Consider the following 27,058-nt stretch of genomic DNA (forward strand, 5'->3'; position numbering starts at 1 on the left):
TGTCTCTTCAGGCTGTGGTGGAGTGCCTGGTGTGGTGTGGACAGAGTCTTGCATGCCTCGATACTTCAGTTGTCTTCAACAGTATTCGTTACCATCTGTGTGACAGAACAATTTCGCAGTATGGCGTTAAACCTCACCATCAACGCAAACAACCCTCCTTTAGGTGAGTTGCAGTCTGTGATCTGTGAGTGAATAATGGTAGTTCTTCAGTGAGCCGTGTGCATGCAGGCAGCCAGTGACAGCTGCTCGGCTAGTTTAGCTGTTAGCGTCCCTATGTGTCATCCTGACAAAGTGGAAAATGTTCCACGAATTTAACATTTGTTTGCGAATAATAAATTACGGATAGCTGCCTCCTACATTTCAGATGCTGGAGCTGTCATTCTGATTATCTGGTTAATGCTGCTGGCCGAAAGACAAACAATTTAACAATACAACATTTCTTTTTTTCTATTCATGTTGTCTAACTTTCGTTTCTCGAAATCAGCCGAATGAAATTTCGGATGCGAGAAGCTCTGGGAATGTAGTGATTTTAGTAATAACGGTGTAGTTTGTCTTGGACAAAAGCAAAGCCTGTAATTAGACGTATATGAATTGATCCTGGTGGGACAGTGTGTCCATATAAGTGTAAATGTGTGTGTTGAGGTAGCTGCTAGCTAACGCTCATAGCCGCCCGGCTTGTGAGAAGCACTAGCTAACGTGTAGTCGTGGCACCCAGAAAACTACAACATGTGGACAGTTTGTGGACATTTCCATTACTAATAGCAGCTACCTTACACGCCACATACCCGCTGTCACTGTGAGATTTACATAGCGTTTGTTTATTGTGTGTGTTTTTGGACTTGGAAATGACACATTGACAAATCACAGAATTCTGTGTGACTGTTGACACGCTGACATTAGCTAGCCCTGGTTAGCTCGGCGGGGACTAAAGCCTTTTATATGCAGCGTTACATAATGCTAAAGCCTATCTATAAACTGACTCGTTGCTACAGTTCACTCTGTTGGGTTTTATTAAGTCTGGAACACGCTTTCCGGTGGTTATTGTATCAAAGTCTTGTACCAAAGTAAGCTAATTGAATGACTAGCTCTAACATTGGCTAAACAGCGACGCCGTGTCGACTTCTCGAAGAACCGCAGGCTGATGCAAGGACCATGAAACGTGGAATATTGGATGGGGTCACTCATTATTTTCACTTACTGATTTTTGTTTCGTTTACTGAGCACCTGGACTCTGAAGAGTGGATGTACATGCTCTGTGGTTGGCGCAGTTACCTCAGACCTGGTTTTGCTTTACAGAGATACAAAACTAAAACTTCATCTGCAGTTCTTTATCTAAAAGTTGTGCTCGAGTGTTTAGATGAAAGCCTCAGCTGCTTATGTGATAGAAAGTCAGGAATGCAGAGATCATGAGAAAAACCATTGTGTGAATAGATGTATCTATTTCCTTTTATGTCAGTCTGTAGCCTGAAATTTGTTTATTATAACTAATGGAGAATTTTCTTTGCAGTACAAACCCTGAAGCAAAATACAGTCAGTATATAGCAGCAGATCATTTAACCTGCAAGTCCATAGGATTGTAAGTTTTCCACTTAACTCTTTCTCAGTGTTAACATGTTTAAAGCCATTGGATTGGACAAGCAGTAGTTCTATGAAATTATTGGGTGCCAAAATGTCTTTTGAAACAGACTAAATTAAAGATTGCCGGTTGAACAGAATAACAGGAAACACTGGTGCTGCATGATTAGCACCACAGGACCCGTTCAACTGGTTGTCAGATCTGTGGAATTTCCATTTAGCCTACAGTAAGCACTTGATTCACTAAACAGACACCATCTTGCAATAGGAGTGCACTAGCTGTCCACTCATCAACATGTAATGTAATAGTTATAAATGTACAATATTACATTTTTGGCAATATCCAATATACTGATATTTTCCAACTAATTCTAGCCATTTGTCAAGATTCAAGACCTTTATTTGTCACAAACACAATTATACACAGTATAACGTGCAGTGAAATGCATTGAGCACCTGTTCCAGACCAAAACAATAACAACAATAATAATAGGTATTGATGTGGCAGGGCCACATCAACAATGTCAATGAACAATCATATTTTTCCAGACAACATCCTGTCTCTCTGGCAGTAAAATTACACCTGCTCCTATTACGATGACCCACGACAGACACTGATATTGCCACAGAGGCTCGCTGGCCACTTTATTAGGTACACCTGTCTAACTGCTCATTGACAGAAATATCTAATCAGCTAATCACATGGCAGCACCTCAGTCCATCTCGGCATGTAGACGTGGTCAAGACAAAATTCAAAATGAGCATCAGAATGGGGAAGAAAGGGGATTTAGGTGACTTTGAACATGGCATCGACGGGCTTGTCTAAGTATTTCATAAACTGCTGATCTACTGGGATTTTCATGCTCAACCATCTCTAGGGTGTACAGAGAATAGTCAGAAAAAGAAAAGATGTCCAGTGAGCGGCAGTTGTGTGGACAAAAATGCCTTGTTGATGTGAGACGTCAGAAGCAAGACTGGTTGGAGATGACAGAAAGCCAACACTAACTCAACCACTGGTTACAACCAAGGAATGCAGAATGCCATCTCTGAATGCACAACACGTCCAACCTTGAAGAAGAAGGACTAGAGCAGCAGAAGACCACACTGGGTGCCACTCCTGTCAGCTAAGAACAGGAAACTGAGGCTACAATTTGCACAGGCTCACCAAAATTGGACAGTACAAGATTGGAAAAAGGTTTTCTGGTCTGATGTGTGTGGATTTCTGCTGTGACTTTCAGATGGTATCAGTTCCACCCTGGGTCCATTGCTTCATGTCATGTACTCTCTTCAGTTCTATCTGCAATTAAGACAAAAAACCAAAAATACATCTATAAATAATTCAGTTCCAGCTATGGTACCTGTTTCCAAGTACACACACACACACACACACACACACACACACACACACACACACACACACACACACACACACACACACACACACACACACACACACACACACACACACACACACACACACACACACACACACACACACAGACTCCCAAGGTGAAACCATTACCAACTTCACTATTACAATTGGTAATGAAAGCTGACAGTGTTCTGATGCTGTTTTCAGCCATGTTTAGTGAGATTCAAAATCAAGTAAAGGGGGAAAAAACACAAAAACTAACACAGGATTTTCTGTTCTGTCCTGCAGGGGCGCTTCTGGCAGCAGAACATGTGAGGAGCAGTGTGCAGGTATCAGTGGAAGAAGGCAAAGATACCCGGCTTCACATCTCAGAGTAGGTGACACACTTATTGATATTCTGATTGAATTTGAACAACATACTATATAAAACATATATGTGAACATACAGGAACATGTGAAATCTGTTAATACTCCTTTATCTCAACTGTCCTTGCTCTCTTTTCTTCCCTCAGCTCGATCCAGTTTAACGATGGTAACTCTATCAGCCGCTACTTGGCTCGGGTGGCTCCTGCTCTTGGCCTCTATGGAGCCAACACAATGGAACAGACCGAGGTGTGTGTGTGTGGTTGAGATATTTTGTAACAGCTTTGGATTTGTGATGGTCATGTGAGATTCTATATGGTGTCTAAAGGTTGACCACTGGCTGGAGTTCAGCGCTCAGCGTCTGTGTGATCAGCCCGGCTTGACTGGGGCACTTGGGGAACTGGACAAGGTCCTGTCCCTGCGGACCTTCCTGGTTGGACATGCCCTCACCCTGGCTGACCTGTCTGTCTGGGCTGCCCTCAAAGGTCAGTAACACCTATGTTGTGCCAGTTTTCCTGTCTGTCTGTTTTTAGTGTGATTTTCTACTAAAGTCGTTAAAGTGCAGCACTACATGTTGTGTTGTTTCTCTGCAGGTCATGTGGAGTGGCCAAGCCAGGGTAAATCCTTCCCCCATGTCAATCGCTGGTTCTCCTTCCTGAGCTCACAGGTTCCCTTTACTGCTGTGGGTAACAAGTATGCCAGTAAGAAGGCTCCTATGAGCAAATCCAATGTAAGTGTCATTTCACTTATTTTCAAGAGGTTTTAGAAAATCGCTGCAATCTGGTGACAAATAATCAAAGGCAAAGAATTTAAACTGTGAATGTAAAGCTGAGCGAGGTTTACGTGGAGCTTTATGCTGACAATGCCAAAAATTAAAAGTTAATGTGAAAATGTTTTTGTTAATAAAAAAAAACAATAGGAATTTAACTGATGAACTGAACTCTGTTAGTAATCATTGTATTATTATGATGAGTACAGTATATATGAGGATAAGATTAAGAGAGAAAATTCTTTTTTTTGGTCACTGTTTGTCTGTTTGCCAGTCTGACGAGAAGAAGCAGGATGTCGGAAAGTTTGTGGATTTGCCAGGAGCTGAGATGGGCAAGGTGGTGGTTCGATTCCCTCCTGAGGCCAGCGGGTATGACTTGATCTGGATTTTAGAAGATGTTACCATAAAAAATGGATTTCAATAGGTTTTTTTAAAAAAAATTGGGACAATTTCTCTGCCTCTCTGTGGCCAGATATCTGCACATTGGCCACGCCAAGGCTGCCCTGCTCAACCAACACTATCAGGTCACATTTAAAGGGAAGCTCATCATGCGCTTTGATGACACAAACCCCGAGAAAGAGAAGGAAGATTTTGAGAAGGTGAGGTATCCATGGTCATGAGCACATGAATACGCTGTGAATTAGTCATACTATCTTTTTACTTTACCACCTGTAAAGAAGTTAAAACAGAATAGTTTTGATTTTATTTGGACAAAGGAAATACCAGAAAGCTTAATTTTGTGTTGTTATTTCTACACATCTTTGTTTTGCTTCAGGTGATCCTTGAAGATGTTTCCATGCTCCAGATCCATCCAGACCAGTTTACCTATACCAGCGACCACTTTCCAACCATAATGCGATATGCAGAGCAGCTGCTTGCTGAGGGAAAGGCCTACATCGACAACACGCCACCAGAACAGATGAAGCAGGAGCGGGAACAGCGCACTGAGTCCAAATGCAGAAACAATAGTATGCCTGAGGAAATCTGCTGTGTTTTCCAGTTGCAGTGCATGCTGGCGCTGTATTATGTGTACATTTCTAGACAAATTCTCTCTCTCTGTGTCTCCTCTGTAGCTGTGGAGCAGAACATGAAGATGTGGTCGGAGATGAAAGCAGGGACAGAGCAGGGTCAGACGTGCTGTATGAGAGCCAAGATTGACATGAACTCCAACAACGGCTGTATGAGAGACCCCACCCTCTACCGCTGCAAGAACACTCCCCATCCACGTACAGGAGGCACCTACAAGTACTTGATTTTGATGAATCCATATATATGTAAATATTTTAAAAACACTAGGAGTCATCCTAGATTTGACCATCCAGCCAAGTTGAGTAACTCAGCAACAAGGACTTTAATCGGGGAGGTAACCAAGTATTACAAGGACACTTTAACAGACCTTTAGCAGTCCTCTACAGAGATGGAACCAGAAAGAAGGACAACCATCTCAGCAGCACTTCATCAGTCAGACCAATGTGCTAGAGTGGCTTGACTGGGTAAAAGGCACCCAGGAGCTTGCTTGGAATTTGCCAAATTATATTCAAAAGACTGTAACAGCATGAGAAAAGATATTATTTAAAAAGTTAAGGTTGTTGGGCTGATCTCCAAACGGTGTATCTTTTGAACACCAAGTGCAGATTGTCACCTGAACAGTTTCATTCCCACAGTTAGGCATGGTGGTGGCAGCATCATTGTATCGGGTTGTTTCTGCTATTGGTTACATTGTAGAAAGTGCATTTTTTTCAAAGAATTCTACTTGGGAAAATCCCTTGATTTACCACCCCCTCTGGGGTAACTAGGCTTCATCTTTACATGCTGGTTAAGAAAGGTGACTGTGACATGATTACTTAAGTTATTTTAATGCACTGACTAATTGTCAAAAAAACCCAATATTGTTCACATTGACATATGAAATATGTGTCAAATACTGGATGTATTCAGATGTTGACTGTTGAAACTACTCTGTCCACTTCCAACCCTTTTTTCAGAATCTACCCAACATACGACTTTGCCTGTCCCATTGTGGACAGTTTGGAGGGTGTTACCCATGCTCTTAGGACCACTGAGTACCACGATCGTGATGAGCAGTTCTACTGGATAATCGACGCTCTGCGCCTCCGGAAACCCTACATCTGGGAGTATGCCAGACTCAACCTCAACAACACTGTGCTGTCCAAGAGAAAGCTCACGTGGTTTGTTGACCAGGGATATGTAGATGGATGGTAAGTGTAGTTTGGCTTATCTGGTGTTAAGTGTGTAATGTGCCTTTGCCCCTCTTTACTGATAACTTCTTTTTGACTTCTTCTCATGTCGTCCTCCAGGGATGACCCTCGCTTCCCAACTGTCCGAGGAGTCCTGAGGAGAGGAATGACTGTGGAGGGTCTGAAACAGTTCATTGCAGCCCAGGTGTGTCTCGTAGTCAGTTTTAGAGAGGGACGGGGAAATAGCCTGCTTGCCATCCCAAATGTTGCCAGATCATAGTAAAGGTTTGGTCTTGTCAAATTTTATGTATCATGTCCTTTGATACATATAGGGCATGCTGAAGTGTAAAGTGTTAAATCAGTTTTGATCTTCCACAAGGGGAATTGAAAACAATAATGTTTTTCTTTTTGTTTTGTCCTTCTTTTTCTAGGGTGGATCGAGGTCAGTGGTGAACATGGAATGGGACAAGATCTGGGCTTTCAATAAGAAGGTATGATTTTAAACGTTGTCATCTCCCACCTAGGTCTGACTGTCTGAACTAAGTGATAAGAGCTTCTGCTCAGCCGTTATTGAAGCCTCTGTAACTGTGCTGTAGCAGAGCAAATGATTTTAAAAAAATATTTCAATTAGTCTTACTGGGCACCATTTATAAGAGTGTGGTGGACGAAAGTGTGATATGCTTGTCACAGAAATAAAATAGATTTACATTTTTTCTCCAGTTTGGTTTTGGCTTTGTTTAAAAAAAGTGGCTGTATTTAGCCATACTTCTGTGTTGGTCATTCTTCCTCTTTGGTTCCAACTGAAATATCTGCTGTACTTTGTGCTAATTGGCAAATGTTGGCATGCTAACATGCTTAACTAAGTTAGTGATCATAGTAAACAATATACCCGTGTAACATCAGCATGTTGTTATGTTGTTGTTGATGAACATGGGGATTTTTTGATTAAAAGCCTCACTGTACAGTCTGTCAGTGCTGCTAGCTTGGCTGTAGACTCTTTGTCTTGTTAAAATATCACTGCAGCTCATTTTGATGAATTAGCTTCTAATGAGCTAGTTTTTTGTGGAGTAAGGCTCCATGGTAAAAGCTGGTTTGTGTGTTTCATTCATATAACCATATACATACTATAAGGTATGAGTGACAGATGATCATGTCGCCCCTTATCACAAATACACAAAAACACTTGGAGCTTCTGTGGATATTTCTCAAAGGCTCGTGGAGACTTTGTGCTTCAATAGCTTGCTGCCAGAGTTTGTTACCTTCAGGTCCCAACCAAAGTGAGTGGAAATAACAAAAGATTCATACAGAATTTGGAATTGCCACTGTGGGCGCACCTTGTGGACTTAGGTTGAAGACAGAATTTACATCACACCAAGCTATCTGGATGCATAGGCACTGAAAGCAATAATTTGCTTTAAGAGTAGGTGCCATTCACATACATTATAAACTCTAAATGGAGAAAAATAAAAAATGTGTAAGGAATGAGCATGACACAACAGTTACAGGCTGAAGCCTGTAACTGACGCAGACTGACAGAATTCCCTATGGGCGTCACTGCTGGCATGGCTTCTTTCTGCTTTTCTGCTCTCATTCTGTTGAACTCTTTCATTTGCCACCTCCTTTCCTCTGCCTCTTTTCCCCCCACCATCACCCTTCTTATTAACCCTCATTACACCGAAAGCCTTAAAAAAATCAACGAGCTGCTTTGTTTCAAGTCCTACATTTGTTTGTATTCATTATTGTCCCCATTGTCATCTGTCTGGAAATATGTGTTGCTTTCTCTGTGTGGTTTTCCGTGCTGGCACTTGCTGCTTCATCTCAGTCAGGTAGAGGATGTGAAGCTATGAAAATCTACACAAACAGACAGTGAACTCAGTTTAATTTTATAGTCCATTTTATGATGACAATGACAGTATACAAGTTCTGACCAATGCAAAAGGATACAGATGGCATCAGAGACATTTAACAGACACCAAATGTAGTGATCACAGTTGCAGTCAGAATGACATTTCAGAACAAACAACTGTGTTTTTGTAAAGAACTTCATATGCATGTTAAACTAACCCACTCCTCCCTGCCCACTTTATGTCCCTGAATATCCTTCAAGTTACCAAAGCTGCTGTATGCTCAAATGTGGTTTTCACAGGTCTTCACTTTAAAAGTTCCAGTACTACTTGCCTTATGCTCTTACTCTATTCAATTGCAAAATTGTACATATACTACTTTTCTAATTCAATTCTTTATTAACACTATACATTTACCTAGTTACTACGGGGGATACAAAGTAAAGAAAGTAAAAGTAAAGCCAGGTTTTTTTTTCACTGTGTTAGTGCTCTGTCTTGTCATGCCTGGTCACACTAGAAAGTGAGGCAGGAAATATAAGTTTTGGAGTTGGGACAGGGACTAGTATCTGAATCTGAGAGACACTCATTGCTTCCATTCCACTACGAACATCCGACTACTACCCAGCCCAGTCAGAAATGGCTCTCCTCACCAACTAGCTCTGGTTGTCTAAGAGGCGCTTAAGTTCCACGGAGCTATGGATTCTGACTAAGGCCAGTGTTTTACCTTTTGTATCTTTAAGTACAGGAGGATCCTTGAATTTTAATATCAGAGTTTAGCTGAGGCTCTGTGCAGATGTCTGTGTACCTTAAATGTTTTTGTGAAACCACAAAGTTACCAACTGCACAAGCAAATACATAGACGCTGATCTAGCATGCATGTATGGGCCACACTTTCCAAGCGAACAAGAAAGTAGTATATTATAAACAACTGTGCATCTTTATAGCACAAAAATGCATTGGTCTCAATTCTCTAGCTTTCTTAATTGTTGGAAGCCAAAATCGTGATTGAAAATAAAATTATACTGGAAAAGCACTCGACGAGTGCAGTACTCCACCAAGGCTGCTCATTTGTTGTATCATTTCCGACGGCAGAAATCTTTAACAAATCTGTGGATCCTGACTATAACCCACATCACTGCTAAAATCTTGTTCCTTGTGTCATTTCTGGTCTTCCCTGAAAATTTCATCCAAATTTGTTAGTCCGTTTTTGAGTAATGTTGCTAACATACAGACAAACCAACGGCGATCGTCACATAACTCCACCTCCTGAGTGGAGTGATAATGATTGGTCATGCAGCTCTGTTGCTCAGTAATCCAAGTCAAATGCAGCATGATCCATTTTAGCTTTTTCTATGGATTTTGATAAAAATTTGTTCCCTTCCTTGGATTAATAATATTAATTCAGCTTCCAATTGTACCTCTAATTCTCCTCTTTTGATTCCCATGTATATGCAGGTGCTGTTTTAGTCCCCTTTAAAAGAATTTCTTTTTTTCTATTTTTTTTTTAACATATATTCATGGTCAGCTGCTGATGAAGCATAAAAGGGTGAATTGGCATCTCACAGTGATAGAGGGAAATCTGTGGAAGGCACAAAGTGGGGCTGGGCTAGAACAGGAAGGTGCAGCAGATGAACTGAGGACAAAGCAGCAGATGGAAATTATGTGGATAGTCCATTCTATGTAAATGTGTCTCTACCTCTTTCCTATCTCTCTTCCTCCCTCCTTGTATCTGACATTAAACAGCATCTCACTCTTCTGTTTCCAAGCTGCCAGTTAGCTGTCTGAAGGTACTCCTCCACCTCCTCCTCTTCCTCATTTTCACCTCCCTGCTTTCATTTTGCGCTGGTTTACTTCAACGTCCACCAAGAGCCTGCGCTGTTTTACCAGTCAAACACATGTTCAGGGAGAAATAGGACTCCAAAAATAGCCTCACATAGAAGTTGTGGAGAAAGCAATTATTTTTAGGTTAGAGTCTGTTGTTTTGAGGCCTTCAATTCCCAAAACATACTGTATGTGATGACATCAGTAAAGTATATGTAGCCGTATAGGTTCAGACATTATTTGTGAGTGCATTATGTTCTGTGTATGTCTATACAGATCTAATGGATGTTAGATTTGACTCCTGCAGGAAGGAAAGAGAAAGACCTCTGAACACTAAGCTGCCTTCACAAAATCACAGCCTTAATTTTAATCATATTAACTGTCCCATGTAAATAGCACGTTTGCAAACACATATACTCTGACTTCCCTCCTTGTCTTCCCCTCCATCTATTCCCTTCCTTTGTCTTCGCTCCACTGCAGATTGTATGAGCTTTTTTTCAGGTATTGAGCGTATTTGAATGTATTCATCATTGTTGTGAGATTTAGAGCGTACTTCATGTTTCATGCCCAGAATCAGCAACATTACAAACAACTATTATCTGGGCTGTAGTGAGAAAACATTTGCCAACTGGAATTGTATAACTAATCAATTGGTTGTGGGTAGAAATAAATATCTAATTTAAATCTGCACATTATATGTAGATGAACTAAATGAGCCACAGTGCACTTTATCTACGTATACTAGCCTTATTAGCATAAATTAATTCTAAATCTACCTCAAAGGCTGGTATTTGCATCATGAAATCATTTGAAACTGGTTATTTTATAGTGAAATGATAAGAACAGATGTGGAGCAGATCAGTGTGCACCTGCTCATATTCGTATGATTTCTGAAAATACGAATATTTTCTGAAACTCTATGAACTGGTGATGTCAGCACACCTGTTTTGGATGATCTGACGTATTGGTTATTAAGCTGAGTTAATTTACCAACTGCTATTTGCAAAATTTACACTTGACTTTTTGGCCATCTCTTTAGTTAGTTTGGTGCTGACTTAGGGGAAACGTTCAGTGAGCTTTAATAAGTCAGACTTAGCGATCTGTGTTTGTTTGGGCCAGTTCAAAGTTGAGACCGTGTGGCTGTTCATAGGTAGTCTGTTCCTCCTGCACCCAAAATATTGGATTAATCCTGGAAAGCTGTCGATGTAGCTCTTTTCTCCCTATGAAAGTAACATGGTAAATGTCTCTCCAATGGGAATACGTCATACTCAGTATCTGCCGGTACCAATTCCTGATATAATTTTCCTAGATAGTACACACTTCGAGAACATTAAAGGCATTGAAATCAGTGTAGTCTATATGTTCAGCTGAACAACTCTGCAATGCATTAGGGAAAAAAGAAATGCATTTCTGCATTCCCTATTTCCATTTTCATCTTTCTAATGTTAATTTTATTCAGAAAATAAATTATCAAGTCAGTAATGTTGAATGCTGCTCCGTTACTGGTGCCTCTTCAAATGCTGGCATTGCAGATACTGCAAGTGACTGTTGGATTGTTTTTGTTCAGAAATTTAAGATATTTTTACTCTGCAGACATTTAGCTACAACAAATTGTGCTGTCAGTTTACATCACCTGAGTGACAGCAGATGTAAATGAAGGATTAGATGTCAATAAAACTGATACTGATCAGTTAAAAAATGCCTTGATCGACCCTGATCCTGAGATTGGATTGGGACATAACCTAGAATTTGGTTGGATGAGAGCATATTGACCAACTAATTGAACACATGACTTGGACACTGCAGCCCTACTCATTACTAAGGATGTCATTAGATTTGTGTGAAAGTGGTCCTCTCTTGAAGTTCACAACAGAAAATCATCATCATTTTGTCAACTTGTCCTGTTTACAATATGAACTTGTTCATGTTGTTGCTTAAAGGAAGAGGTAATCGCTCTTAAAAAAAAATATATATATATATATATATATTTATATATATATTGGCTTCACAAGCTATAAGACCTTTGAAAATCAAATAAAATCAATGTGTTAATATTGTAAAAAGTGCATGTTTTCTGTAATAAGAGATTAGTGGAGAGTGCCTGCCATGTTATTTTCTGGTGTAATCTCTAATCCGTAAATTGTGCAGCTTTCCTGTACACTCAAACTGGCTGGTAAAATAGTGGAAGTGGATGGGGACTAAATAAGCAGCTAAAAAAGCTTTTGTTCCCAATCTGCATACAATCATGATTCACTCTTAAAATCAGCTTTTCATTCCTCTTGTGTGGCTTACTTTCTTCATTTGCCCCTTTCTGAGCTGGGATGTCTTTTACAGATTTTTGTTTTTGTTTCTTTTTCAAAGAAGCATCAATTTTTGCTTTGTCCTTTCATTCCTAAGCATTTTGTATGTGGAGGTTATTGCAAAGTGCTGTTCCACAGTTTCTTTTATTGAACTCTCTGTGTTTTATGTGTTGTTTTCTTTGTTGGGTTTTTAGGTCATTGACCCAGTAGCTCCCAGGTACACAGCTCTGTCCAACTCCTATGTGGTTCCAGTTTCTGTCCCAGAGGCTGCAGAGGAGATGAAGGAAGTGGCAAAACATCCGAAGGTTAGCAAAAAACTACGTTATCAAATTATAATGATGTTGTGATTGAAATGTTATAATATTATAATGATGTTATGATTAAATGCTCTTTATGATTTCAAAGTACTGTATAACTGCGTGACTGTGAACTAATACAACCCAATGTACCCAGTAAATCCATGATTTAACTTTGACCATGAAAATATAACAAGTTGGTCCTGCAAGCAGCTAGATGGCAATACATTCATGTGAATTTCCTCCTTAATATTCTGTCCATACCCACTAAAACATATGTAACTAGAAAAGGCTGCTCATTCCTTGTATCATTTCTGACAGATAAGTCCCGATAAGTCCACAGTGGTCGATTTGTAGTAGGATCCTAATCATGTGATCGTCAGCAGGCAGCTGAAGTAGTGTTCACTTGTGGTTACAGTGATACTGTGCCACTATCTCGCAATGATACAGAAATCTTCAACAAATCTGTGGATCCAGACTATAAGCCGCATCACTGCCAAAATCGAATCACTTGGTCCTTGTGTCATTTCTGACCTTCCTTGAAAATTTCATCCAAATCCGTGTCTGTTTTTGAGTAATGTTGCTACAGACAGACAAACCAACGCCGATCGTCACATAACTCCGCTGCGTTCCTTGGTTGAGTAATAACTCTAAATCACTGAAATTTGCTCATAAAAGAATCATATATTCCCTGACTTAGATGCACGTCTACTGTTTTTCAACATCATGAGGCAAACCAAAATATTCTAGATCGAGTTAAACAACTTTTTGTACTTCACCGTCCAAATAGAATACTGGTATTTAAGACCTGTCTGACACAGGAATTAATAGTTTGTGTGCTGTTCGTTCACAAGTCACCAAAACAATTTTCATTGACCCTCTGCTGCTGTCAGACTTTTACATCAGACTGAATGCACCAACAAGAATGAGTCACAGATGCTTCCACACTTTGTTAACACTATTACTTTACCAGTAGTATGAGTGCAAAGTCTTCTTTGTGAGACAATGAAACCCCCCGAGCCTGTGAAAGGATAAAAATTACAGCTCCATTTGGATGAATAGGCTGTAGGTAGTGCAAGTTAATGTAATGCAGGATTTTCTGGGGAGATGATGCAAAACCACTGGAATGATCCTTTTAAGCTGTATAGACCTCTTGCAGTAGGTCTTTCTGTTAGGAAAGTACAGTTTGCTCTTGTTCTTCCAGGATGAACCCATGTAAAATAGTGTCTATAGCAACACTTGATTCAGTTCAGTAATATTTGGTTAGAAACGTCACTTTCCTGTAGTGTTAGTCACATTGAGCTGAAGTATTTTCTTTGCCCGCCCAGAACACAGAGGTAGGACTGAAGGAAGTTTGGTATGGACCTAGAGTTCTGGTTGAAGGGGCTGATGCTGAGACTTTCACAGAGGGAGAGGTGGTCACTTTTATCAACTGGGGCAACCTCATCATCACCAAGATCAACAAGTATGTATGATCATTTCTTGGCTGATCTCCACTGTTCAGAATCATACAGCGTTGTATTTAAAGCTTTATGATCTGTTAACCCTTCTAAACTTTTCTCACCTGTCAGAGGGGCTGATGGTAAGGTTGTGTCCATGGAGGCTCGTCTGAATCTGGACAACAAAGACTACAAGAAGACAACAAAGATCACATGGCTGGCTGAAACAAACGGTGCTCCCCTTCTGCCTACCATCTGCATCAACTACCAGCCACTCATCTCCAAAGCAGTCATCACCAAAGACGATGACTTCAAAGAGTACATTAATAAAAACAGCAAGGTCCGTTACTGGCTGTGTGCATCTTGGTGCATGCATCTTGCCATGTGTGCCGTTTATATGTGTGTCTTTAATCTCATGTCTTCTTGCTCTTAGCTGGAAGAGAAGATGCTTGGGGATCCTTGCCTGAAGAACCTGAAGAAAGGTGACATCATCCAGCTCCAGAGGCGGGGCTTCTATATCTGTGACCAGCCCTATGAGCCAGTCAGGTGAAAGAAAGAACACCTAAATCTGTAAGTCCGGTCACATTTTTACGCTCTCTGACTGTTTTGATTTTTCTACTTTTTGTCTGCAGTCCTAACAGCTGTAAGGAGAGTCCTTGTGTTCTGCTCTACATCCCTGATGGTCACACTAAGGAGATGCCAACTGCTGGATCCAAGGAGAAGGACAAGAGCAAGAGCCAGCCCCCCAGCAAGACAGTGAGTCATTTTAAATAAAATATGCAAATGATTTGTAATCATTTGCAAACTACTTTTATCCTTAGCTTAATATGCAAGTCATAGCTGTTATTACTTGCAAGACCTCAAAGTGATCCAATAATAGTTGAAACTTGTTGCGTTTGCCATTTAACCAAAGCCAGTTTGTTAATTATTTAGACATTTTTCACTCTGATATTTTGGTTTTCAGCATTCGCTGGTTATGGATGTACAGTTATTAGTCCTCCCTAAAATCGTGTTCAGTCCAGAGAGTGGAAAAACATACCATTAAATATTAGTCTGAAAGAAAAAGCACAGCACGACATAGCAGTAGCAGGACCAAATTGTGATTGCTAAGCAGTTTTAACGGTGAAATGGTTTCAGAAGCTATGTTGAGATAACTGATTTTTATATACATTTAGAAGTAGCACATTAGAGAAAGTTAATGGGAACACTCAAAAACACTTCCCCACTTTGGACAAACAATTGTTATACTCGCTTTGTTTTTGACCTTTTTTTTTTTTTTTTTTTTAAAGAGTTAATGCATCTTTCCCTGTTCTGATGTAGTGAACAATTAACTCAGACTGATCAACTGTTTAAACTTCTTTTATTGTCTTCATTTCCAGAAAGCATGAAATGTGAACAATTCGAGCTGTCATGATAGAATAAAAGTAAAAGAATGGCATAAACAATATATGACAACATGTCAAACAACTGGTTTTGCTTCTGGCTTCTTCTACCCTGTTTTTTAACAGTCATGCTTAACATAACCTTTACCACCATTTTCTGATTACATTACACAGCTTAGTTTATGCGTTTCTACAGCAGATAATGCAACCAAAACAAATCTACATTTTGTTTGTTTTTTCTTAATGTTTTGAAAATTTCAAAAGTTTACCTCAAAATGACCTAGCAGTTATAAAAGAGAGTAAAGAGAGACTACAAAATACCTGAAGTTGTCTCTTAAGGCTAATTCATGCTTTCTGCCAGGATGTGTAAATATCATCATCCATCCAAGACTGCGAAGGTCTGCACAGAGGCTCCGTGTGCAGCCCAAATTGTAACCTTGCAGACTGTCCATACTAAAAGCATGCTGACTACGCATTTGCCAGTAAAACAAGCAGTGCTTAAAACAAATGTTTAGTAAGAGAAGAGACTGTACAAGAAGATTCTTGGTCAACGACACTTTTATCATTAATCAATGAAAGTTTTAAATAAAGTAGTCTGGATTTTAGTCTCTTTCTTCTTCTGCTTCTCTGTTATCTTAGCCTGCCACACCTACCAAGGCTGCTTTGACCTCTGCCCCGGCTCCACCCTCAACCTCAGCAACTAACCTGTTCTCAAGCATTGTTGCACAAGGTGAAGCTGTCCGCCAGCTAAAGGCTGCCAAAGCTGCTAAGGATGAAGTAGACAAAGCAGTTCAGAAACTCCTCTCTCTAAAGGTGAGTTAGCTTTAGTAACAGCTATTAAAAAGGTAAAGGGTTATATGCTGCTATTCAATGATTTACACTCATCCTTTCCCTCGCTCTGCAGGCGCAGTTTAAGCAGGAAACGGGTATGGACTACAAACCAGGCATGACTCCTCCCACCTCTGCCCCAGCCCCACCTACCTCATCGGACTCCTGTCCATACACTCGTGTTACCCAGCAGGGTGAGGTAGTCAGGAAGCTGAAAGCAGAGCAGGCACCTAAGGTATGGGACTTTTTCCAGTCCATGATCATAGATATTGCTCCCATCCCAAGTCTTTTGTCTGTTTGTTGATTTGTCTAGGCGTTTTTCATATTCTCTTTCGTTGTCCAGTGAATTCGATCGTCAAAAATCGCTTTTTTGGTTGCTCTCTGCTTGTGCCCATATATAGTCACCATTCATATCCCCATGCTGTTTGCATGACAGTCAAGTTTATTCTTAAATACTCACAAATATAAGATGGTTTGTTGATGGTACCAGGACCAGATTGACGCTGCAGTGAAGCAGCTCCTCGCTCTCAAGGCAGAGTTTAAACAGCTGACCGGTCAGGATTACAAACCGGGGAAGGCCACACCCACCTCCTCTGCTCCTTCTCCTGTGACCTCCTCCTCCTCTCCTTCTGCTTCTTCTCCTGCTGCTGCTTCTTTTTCGAGCCTGTATGAGCGTGTTGCACAACAGGGGGAGGTCGTGAGGAAACTGAAGTCTGAAAAGGCCCCCAAGGTATTCAGATGCCATATTGCAGAGGGTAGAGTTGTCCTCTACAAAGCAAATTCTTTGCTGACTAATAGCAGTGAGGAAAAAAAACTGCTTTAGGTTTGCATCATCAATGTAAAAACAAACAGAAAATAGATCAACTATCCATCATGGCTTTGACATAGAACCATAAGTGGATTTTTTGTTGCTGAAAGAAGCTAATAGCAGCCATGACAGACAACTTCACACAATACCACACAGCCGTCTAGCCTACAAGCCCAGACATGATGCAGCTCCCAAGCTGTGATTGGACAGTGGATTATTTCCTATTTAGGCATGTATAATGTATCACAACTTAAAAAAACAAGGTCTCCCTTGCCTCTCTTCATGTAAACTAATGACAATATTTTGTATTTAGTATTTGCATGTCTTTGCTACACCTCTTAATTTGTTTTTATGTTCCGAAATTCATTTCACAATGACAATCAATTGAGTTATGAAAAATTACAAGCTAAATATGGAATGTGCTTAATATGTTCACCTAATCAAATAAAACATATATTTAAAGGAAATAAATATAACAATGTGCATTGTATTTGAAGTCAGAATTGTCAGAATTTTAACTTTCCAACAATCCTTAAACTAATCATGTGTGGTTTCCCAGTCCATCAGGAAAATAACCAAACTTAAGCTTAAAAACTGTGTTATCTTATCAAAACCTCTTTATTCTGTGTGTCATTAAAAAGAACACACACACACCAAAATAAACATTTTATTTTAATACATACATATGCATATAGGTGTGATATGCAGTGCCACCTTTTTTCCAATATTGGAATTTTGGTTACTCCTTAGGCGCTTTAATAATGTTGTTCGTGTTGATTCCAGGCTTTTTATGCAATTTAACAAATGGTTAAAAAAAAAAAAAAAAAAAAACAATCTTTTGCTTTACTATTTATGCCTTTATAAGTGATACACTGTACTTAAGACATTTCTAAGTTCTTTCTACTTCTCACCATGAATGCTTTTCCTCTAGAGGTGCAGAGCTTTATATTGCAGTGAAAAATGAGTGAGTAAAAATGTGACATGAACAAATCCTTGTTAAATCCCTACAAGTCTCACAAATGACCGTCGGTTATAAATAATAACAAGGACCTCGCTGGGCATACCAACATGATTTTAAATAACATATCAGCTGCACATATCATCGACCCAAAACCCGCTATCATAGAGAGCAGGGTGATGACTGACCAATAGACCCGAGACAAAAGATGCTAAATTCTGTTTGCAGCTACCATATTTGCAGGTGCTTAATCACCTTGAGATACAGACTGACTCAGCACCACTGGCTAATACCAACACCTAATAGCTAATTACGACCTAATATTAATTAGCCTGCTTTGACAAGTGACAAGTTTTCTATACCAGAATGAAAACCAGTGATGAACTGCCGCAAAATGTATTTACCATGACTTGGAATCTAAATATTTTTAACTAGTCCTCATATTTAGAATATGTGTGTGGTATTTCAACAGTGTTCACCTATTTATGAGACTATAAAATCATCTATGAATTGACTTGGAATTTCCTTGTCCGTGTTTCTACAGGACCAAGTTGATGCAGCAGTGAAGCAGTTGCTTGCTCTGAAGGCAGAGTACAAACAGGTCACAGGCCAGGAGTACAAGCCTGGAGCAGTCCCAGCTCAGAAAGCACCTGCCCCAGTCCAGAACAGCCCCAGCCCTGCTCCTGCTGCCACTGGCCTCTATGAGAAGGTCGCCGAGCAGGGAGAAGTGGTCAGGAAGCTCAAGACTGACAAAGCCCCTAAAGTGAGATTCCCCTGTTTCCCCTTTTAGTCCTTCAGTGGTTTGTGCTGCTTTGAATTAATATTTCTTGTCTTACTGTTTATCAGGATCAGGTAGATGCAGCAGTGAAGCAACTGTTGGCTCTCAAGGCAGAATACAAACAGCAGACTGGACAGGATTACAAACCAGGACTACAGGCTCCAGCTAGCCCTGCCACAACCCCGGCCAGCACTGCCTCTGCCAAGTCCAGCTCTTCACCACAGGCCCAAGATTTGTTCTCACAGGTGGCCCAACAGGGAGAACTGGTGAGGAAGCTGAAGTCTGAGAAGGCCCCCAAGGTAAGGAACCAGTCAGCTGGAGGAATTTAATACAAGTGCAGAGTAAAGAAAAAAAAAAACCTTTGTCCTTTTTCAGGACCAGGTGGATGAAGCTGTGAAGACTCTACTGGACCTGAAGAGCAAATACAAGACTCTCACTGGTGAGGACTACAAACCAGTGACTGCTGCTGGAGCCACAGGAGGAGAAGACAAAAACCGCAAGGAGAGGGAGAACAAGTCTGAGAAACAGGGAGGAGGAGGAGGAAAAAAGGGTAAAGGAGACAAAGCTGGTCAAGGCAAGGAGTCATCAGGAGGAGCAGGAGGCTCGGGAGAGGGTCAGGGGCCCAAGAAACAGACACGGTGAGAGACTGGAAGCATCTGATAAGAAAGAGCTGAGGGAGCCCATCCTATCAGTGAAAACCTAGCTTTACATTACCAGATTATATGCTCAGTATAAATGGCACAAATAATATTTGATTTCAGGTAAAATGATAATCTTTATTACAAAACGTCTTGTGGCTTATCATTATGAGGACACTGAGGAACAAAATGTTACTGTAATTGTTGCATCTACAGTACAAATTACATGAGAATTTTCAAATCGACCTGTTTTCAGGTGTATGTGGATGCCTCTAACTGCAGCAAGTGTTGGAAATACTTTGGACTTTAGAATGTGGATAAATAACTTGACGGTTTACAGTTGGTTGTCCTGATGTTTACTAGACATGTCGCTTTGGGTCATCTGAGCCAATAAAAAGCCTTTATACTGAGTCACATTCTTAGACTTCTGTTTTGAGCACATTATAGTTATCTGAGTAAGATGCATTGTTAAATAGGAGGTGCAAAATGGTTAACATACAGTCACTGGCCGCTGATGGACATTACGATCCCATGAGTTGTCCATGTTAACATGACTGGTAGTGAACTGACATCCAGTACCATGCTTTATAACTGCACTGAAACACAGACACATTAGGGTGTGTTGATTTGGACGGTGACGATGGATCATCATTAAGCACAGCTATACTCTACTGTGGCTAAACGACTGAAGAGGGTTTGTCAGATTTGGTGAGTCTGAATGGTTGATGTGGTTATGTGCAGAATCAGTGCTTGTTGTCTGCTGTCATTCTTAAGATCACTGGCTTTTTGGTGCATATTAATGTGTGTATTTGTGTTTTTAAGCCATGCTAGTAGACGCAAGGGATGGCACTGTCAGTGTGGTTGGTTCAGGATGGATCAAGATGAAATTTGGTGCAGACATTCTTATTGTCCAGAGAATGAATTCTATAGACTTTGTTGACCTTTTCTCTATCTGCACAGTGAGGTTGACATTTTTGGCTTTTAGTGACATGTCTTGCCAATTATTAGATGGTTTCTTATAGAATTTAGTGCACATAGTCCAAATGTGTCCAGAGTAACTCCTTATTTACTTTATAATGCACAGCAATTTATTTGTACCTGAAATCTTACTGTTTAAATGCACCCACTATATAATATACTCAAACATTCCTGTGACTTTGACTGAAATCTCATTTATAAGAGGTACTAAATGAGTTTCAGACACATGCATTGTGTTAATCTGGTCATCAGATCACCTTTAGTGCCACCAGCAGTTGAAAATTTCACATTGTTCGACACTTTGGTTCATAATCCAAATACCTGCAAAGCTGACAATCCCATCAGCTGTACTTTGTGTTCAGTGCTAATTAGAGAAATGTAGCATGCTAACACACTAAGCTAAGATTGTGAACATCTGAATATTGTACATGCTTTGCAATAGCATGTTAGCATTGTCAGTGTGAGCATGTCAGCATGGTTGTTGGCTCTTCATCTTGTTTTTGCCACGTTAGCACCCTCGAGACATCCATGTAAAGACCTGCTGATGTAGAAAAACAGGTTTTTTTAATTTCACAATTCTGATGCAAGATGCAAAAAAGTACAGAAAATAACTTTTGTTCCTCAGATAAATAGTAATAATCATATTGTGCCAAAAGGGGAATCATCATTTTGCCTTTTTGGTGCAGCTTTCTATTTGGACGTTAGCAGCAGAAAACTGGTTTGCTTTGAGTTGCATGATTGATTTGAGTGGAGATTACAGTCATTACTTCTGTGTGTTAGTGCACTCAGGAGTAATAATCATCCAGCCTGCAACTCTATGTTCCTGTAGAGTGGACTAACTAACCAGGCATGAGTTGACATACCAGTATTTGTGTTGTTGTCATTTCCCAGGTTGCTTTACCATTGTATCAGCACAGTGTTTCATGACCACTAACTTACATCTGTCAGACACGATATACACCTTTTCAAACTGATCTAACCTCCTTAACATTACAGTGATACCTATAAATGTAAGAATTTGCCATTGAGGTACAACGTTGGCAGACATGCAGGCATTCTTGAAGTTATGGGTACACTTCATATTTGTTTTTTAATCTAACTCTTTCATTCAAGGTTTGCTTCACACTAACTCATGTCTGTTTCTTCTGCCAGGTTGGGCTTGGAGGCCAAGAAAGAGGAAAACCTGGCTGACTGGTACTCTCAGGTGAGTCCTCTTCACTCCGACATCTAATAACAAGTCTTTCCTTTCTGAAATATAGAAATGTCTTCTGAGACTTATTTTATTGTATTCCCTTCTCTTTAGGTCATCACTAAAGCAGAGATGATTGAGTACTATGATGTTAGCGGCTGCTATGTTCTCCGTCCGTGGGCCTTCTCCATCTGGGAGGCTATTAAAGATTTCTTTGACAAGGAAATTAAGAAACTGGGTGTGGAGAACTGCTACTTCCCTATGTTTGTCTCTCAGGCTGCCTTGGAGAAGGAAAAGTCTCACATTGCAGACTTTGCACCAGAGGTAAATAAGTCTCTTTTTCATAACCCTAGAGATAAAAGCATAAATTGCAGGATAACAAGGAGAATACCTGACTATAACAATGCAGAATAGGACTACACAATGTCGAGTATTTATTGGGACTCGTATCATGATCTTTGGGAGTTTCTGTCTTGATATTTTGTTACGATGTCAGTAATCTCTTATACAAAGCTCCAGCGTATGTTAAAATGCTCCCTGAGATTCAAAACAGTTGATCAGAGCTAGCTAAATAGAACCTCAACTGGAGATGGACCTTAAAGAGACAGCTAACACATTCTTTTAGACCAAGGCTGAACAGAGTGGTTGCATGAAGGGTGTGTGTACAATAAATTAGGTAATCACACCAAGAGCCACAGAAATAATGCATAAAGCTGTAAATGTGCAGAGAATGTCCCCTGTAATGGTGACAGTGTCCCCTTTTTTCAGGTTGCCTGGGTGACCCGATCAGGAAAGACTGAGCTGGCAGAGCCCATTGCTGTGAGACCCACCAGCGAGACAGGTCTGAACCACAGTCCGATTCTAACACCAAATGTATGCAGAGATGCACTCATTGTGTAGCTAATAAAGTATTTCCCTTGTTTTTAAAGAAGCTGTTGGTTTGTTTTTTGCTGTCTATCTTTATTGATATGAACCTGATTTTCTGTTTCCGTTTACTTCAGTCATGTATCCAGCCTACGCTAAATGGGTCCAGTCCCACAGAGATCTGCCAATCAAACTCAACCAGTGGTGCAATGTTGTGGTCAGTTTTGGAAGTCACCTTTTCTATGCTCATCTTCACTCCACAATAAGAATGTTTGAAACACATCAGTCTTTCTTCAACATTCCTCTCATACCTTTAGAGATGGGAGTTCAAACACCCCCAACCCTTTCTGAGGACAAGAGAGTTCCTGTGGCAAGAGGGACATACAGCCTTTGCCACAAAAGAGGAGGCGGCTGAGGAGGTACCAGACGTGACTACACCGTTTGACATCTGTTAACTTCAGTTAACTCATCCTAATCAATGACATTGTAAAACTGAGATGCACTGAGACAAACATAAAGTATCAGTGCATTACATGTACAACTTTTGAAGTGTTAAAGAATTTTGTATTTTTACATTTTTTTTTACTGTTACATTATGTGTCTGTAGGTGCTGCAGATCCTGGATTTGTACGCCAAGGTGTATGAAGAGCTGATGGCGATCCCCGTGGTGAAAGGCAGGAAGACGGAGAAGGAGAAGTTCGCAGGAGGAGATTACACAACCACTGTAGAGGCATTCATCTCTGCCAGCGGTCGAGCCATCCAGGTAATATACTGGGTTTATTCATTTGATCCACTCATTCATTCATTCATTCACCAAGTCAAGCAGAAGAGGAAGTTTAATGATATGAGCAATACTGAGCTAAACCTTGATGTCATCTTGCAATTGTTGTGTCCTTCTGCTTCTTCAGGGTGCTACATCCCACCATCTGGGTCAGAACTTCTCCAGGATGTTCGAGATCGTGTTTGAAGATCCCAAGAAGCCGGGTGAGAAGCAGCTGGCTTTCCAGAACTCCTGGGGAATCACAACCAGGACCATTGGTGTCCTCACCATGGTACATGGAGACAACATGGGACTTGTACTGCCACCCAGGGTGGCTTGCCTGCAGGTAAGACACTGTCACACACTTACATGGAATACAGAGCTTGTACTTGATAGATGATTTTGTTTTGTTTCTTTAACGGACAAAGATGTAACGATGTACCTAATAACCATAAGACCTAACCTTTTTTTTTTTTTTTTTTTTACTCTGTTATATTTATAAACAAATCGCTGGTTAAGTAAACAAGCAGCCTATTATTTCTCTTCCCTCTCCCAGATTGTCATCATCCCATGTGGGATCACTGCATCTCTGCCAGAGCAGGAGAAGGAGGCGCTGTTAGCCCAGTGCTCCAAATATCTGAGCAGGCTGCTGGATGCTGGCATCAGGGTGAAGACTGACATCCGAGACAACTACTCCCCAGGGTGGAAGTTCAACCACTGGGAGCTCAAGGTCATTAAAATTCTAATGGCAGTAATTCCAGTTTTAATTTAAAACTAGCACTAATAAAATAAAGAAAGCCACAAGTCAGTGATCACTAAAACAAATGGTTCCTAGCCTTAGCTTTATGCTCATCACTGACTGTCTCTTTCTTGTTGTGTTTGTCTCTGTCTTGTCCAGGGAGTTCCTATTCGCCTGGAGGTGGGCCCTAAAGACATGCAGCAGCGCCAGTGTGTCGCAGTGAGGAGAGACTCTGGTGCAAAGGTGACAATTCCAGAAGATGAGGTAGAGAAGAAGCTGACCGCCATGTTGGAGGACATCCAGAACAGCCTGTTCAAGAAGTAAGACATGCTATTACACATCAGGGTGGGACTTCCACTTGACAGACACTGGGGTTTAGTTACAAATGGCCATATTGTGGCACTCTGGTAATTGACCTGCTAGAGTGTATGCAACATATACTAAGACTGAGTACTTACTGCAGTGGCCATGGTAGAGCCCTGCACGGCGCTGTTGTCTTAATCCCCCTCCTGTTGGATTTCTGAACGTTACTGCCTGCCTGCTGAATTTGCATGTCCACTCCTACCTGCACCTGCAAACTCTCCTGCTCACACTATGTACAGTTTGTGTCTTCTCCCTCACTGCAGGGGCAACAAGTTAGATGTAATATTATTAGAGGAACATGATTCGCTAAATTGCAATTAGATTTATAAGAATTTGTCATTCTAAGGCACTAAGTAAATATTTCATACATTTGTCACTAGTATCTTGTTGAAAATGTGCATAAACCATGTCTCCTTTATTTTTAAAATAGAGCTGACTTTAACTCAGGAGACCAGAGAAGGTTACTCCTCAGCCAAGAGATGGCAGATTTGTGCCTGTTGTGATAAATGAGTGTTGATCTACAACAAAGTCCAGTGCTTTCCATCTTTGAATTCATCCAAATCTTAAACTTGCCTTGCTCTGTGTTTGTATTATGAATGATCTTTTTTCAGATTAGTTTGTTGACTTCATCCCTCCAGTTGTAATAAATCGTGGGCCCCACAGTTCAGTTTTTTGGCAGCCCAGTCCAGATTTGAAACTGCTCACTCCTGCAAGATCAGCATCGAGTTCCCAGTTCCAATCCTCCAGTCCAGCGTTCAATTCCAGACCAGGCCCTTCGCTGCATGTCATCCTGTCTCTCCTCCATTCGTATCCTGTCTCCTTTCAGCTGTTGCGATAATATAAGAAAAGAAAGCTAAAAGATTGCAAAATGCTTCTGCTATCATTGCTGTTGAATAGCTGAACTGTTCCTCCCTACAAGCTGTTAATGACAAATAAAATAACAGACTATAATGCAGCCCAACCAGCTGGGGGCAATGTTGTTTTTAATATGATGTACACAAACTGTAATAGATGTGAAAGGGGCACAGACAAACTGAATCATGGCAACAAGAAGAGATGATTACATTGTTTACATTAACACATGAGCGGATGATTACAGCGTTTAATGTGTTTCTTTGACAGAGCTTCAGATGACCTGAAGACCCACATGGTGGCTGTAGACACGATGGAACAGTTCCAGAAAGAGCTGGACCAGGGCAAGGTGAGTAGTGCAAACCCACAACACAGACATTCACTGTCCGTCCTCATTAAAAGTAAATAACTGATGTTATATTGCTCTTGCTTGATAGATTGTCCAGATCCCATTTTGTGGAGGAATTGAATGCGAGGACTGGATCAAGAAAACCACTGCCAAGTAAGTCTGACATGATGGTTGAGGGAGCTAAAGGAAGCCTGGTCCATCAAACATACATGTGCAGTAAGAACTGACTAGGATTATGCTGGCAATTCATTAATTTTAAATGGATGTGTTAAGGATTGTTCTAAAGTTCTATCATAATTTCTCATTCACTCACATCCGGTTCAAGGAAGGGAACTCCTGACTAGGTTCACCCTGTTATGCTCTGAGCCCTGTTAACCCCTGAATATTTTGTTTGTGTGTTCTCCTGTAGGGACCAGGACCTTGAGCCTGGAGCTCCATCCATGGGAGCCAAGAGCCTCTGTATTCCCTTCTCTCCCCTGAAGACCCTGCAGCCTGGTCAGATGTGCGTCAGCGGCAAGGAGCCTGCTCAGTACTACACTCTGTTTGGACGCAGCTACTAAAGAGCGACTCATCTGGAGCAGCAGAATGAACATCTTAGTAGAAAAGGGCTTTCCCACCTTTCTTTTTACCTGTGTCTTTGTTTCTGATCTTTTGTGGGTGTATATGTTACTGGGGGTGACTGAACTGCGGGATACAGAATGGGAAGATGTTGGCATTTTTTTGTTTTTTTTAACATATGTAACAGTAGTGTATCTGAAAGGAAGTAAAAGCGGGAGAAACTATCACTCTTTGAATTCTGTTATGATCAGTTATCTCCCCTAAATGGCTTATTACTCTCCCAAGGCCATCTCAGAAGAGGTGCACAGGGATAGAAATTACCAACAGTCAGACAGGTTTGTCAATATCTGATATGTTATCTCCTACAGTCCTAAATATTGCTACTAAAATAGTAATAGCAGCTGGTGGATTTGGAAACCACTCTAATAATATGTACCTTTTTATAGCTCCCTACCTAAAATCTGAAATTTTAGGTAGAGCTGGGAAATGGTGAGCACTCATAAAAAGTACAGATGGAAAAAATCAGGAGGAAAATTACTGTCTATGTTTATCTATGGGAAAAGTACTCTTTGCCTTTTAAGAGTTTCATCTCATTTGCAGGCAGACCATCTCAGGAACTCCACAGGTACTCAGGCTTGTAGTCCAGATGTCATTCTCACAGCTTTGTCAGCCTTGTTCTGTATGGTTACAATATGTGGCTCACAGCTTCATCCTTCATATCCACCAGAGCCAAATGATGTACAGCTGTGATGAACTATGTATGTGGGTAATAGCCAGTGATGTAGCCTTCTGTCACTTCACTCCCATGAAAGAACTCCACACAGTGTCTATAATAAAGTCATTTCCATTGCAAACTGTTCTGTGTGTGATCCTAAATAAAGGGTTGGAGAGGATTGTTTAATAAGTGTCCATGATGGACTGTTGCATTTGGAAACTGTGTAACAGAAAAATGAGTATCATGCATCTCAGACCAAGGTTTACAATGTAAATGTTAAAGGCTAATAGAATACATTTAATACATAAAGTTGCTGTCATGC

The 27,058-nt window shown here is 40.7% G+C and overlaps 1 protein-coding gene across 2 annotated transcripts; it reads left to right on the forward strand.

Moving 5' to 3' along the window:
* eprs1 (glutamyl-prolyl-tRNA synthetase 1) lies at positions 1 to 26,875 on the forward strand. Of its 2 annotated transcripts, XM_023262361.3 has the most exons (35): positions 1 to 163; positions 3,236 to 3,320; positions 3,460 to 3,559; positions 3,639 to 3,795; positions 3,904 to 4,040; positions 4,354 to 4,448; positions 4,552 to 4,678; positions 4,855 to 5,047; positions 5,153 to 5,324; positions 6,065 to 6,298; positions 6,398 to 6,482; positions 6,709 to 6,768; positions 12,437 to 12,547; positions 13,867 to 14,003; positions 14,110 to 14,317; positions 14,411 to 14,523; positions 14,610 to 14,733; positions 15,999 to 16,172; positions 16,264 to 16,422; positions 16,678 to 16,917; positions 18,498 to 18,716; positions 18,800 to 19,030; positions 19,107 to 19,369; positions 21,500 to 21,551; positions 21,651 to 21,860; positions 22,305 to 22,377; positions 22,538 to 22,617; positions 22,718 to 22,819; positions 23,008 to 23,163; positions 23,309 to 23,506; positions 23,717 to 23,890; positions 24,059 to 24,219; positions 25,385 to 25,463; positions 25,552 to 25,616; positions 25,873 to 26,875. In XM_023262361.3, exons 1-35 carry the CDS (start codon positions 121 to 123, stop codon positions 26,021 to 26,023), a joined length of 4,968 nt encoding a protein of 1,655 aa, XP_023118129.2. In that variant the 5' UTR covers positions 1 to 120; the 3' UTR covers positions 26,024 to 26,875. The 2 variants fall into 2 exon arrangements, with proteins under 2 accessions (XP_023118129.2, XP_023118130.2); XM_023262362.3 differs by lacking the exon at positions 16,678 to 16,917.
* Positions 26,876 to 27,058: the final 183 nt, after the last annotated feature.

Source organism: Amphiprion ocellaris, chromosome 1, assembly GCF_022539595.1.
Source record: "Amphiprion ocellaris isolate individual 3 ecotype Okinawa chromosome 1, ASM2253959v1, whole genome shotgun sequence".
Lineage (NCBI taxonomy): Eukaryota > Metazoa > Chordata > Actinopteri > Pomacentridae > Amphiprion > Amphiprion ocellaris.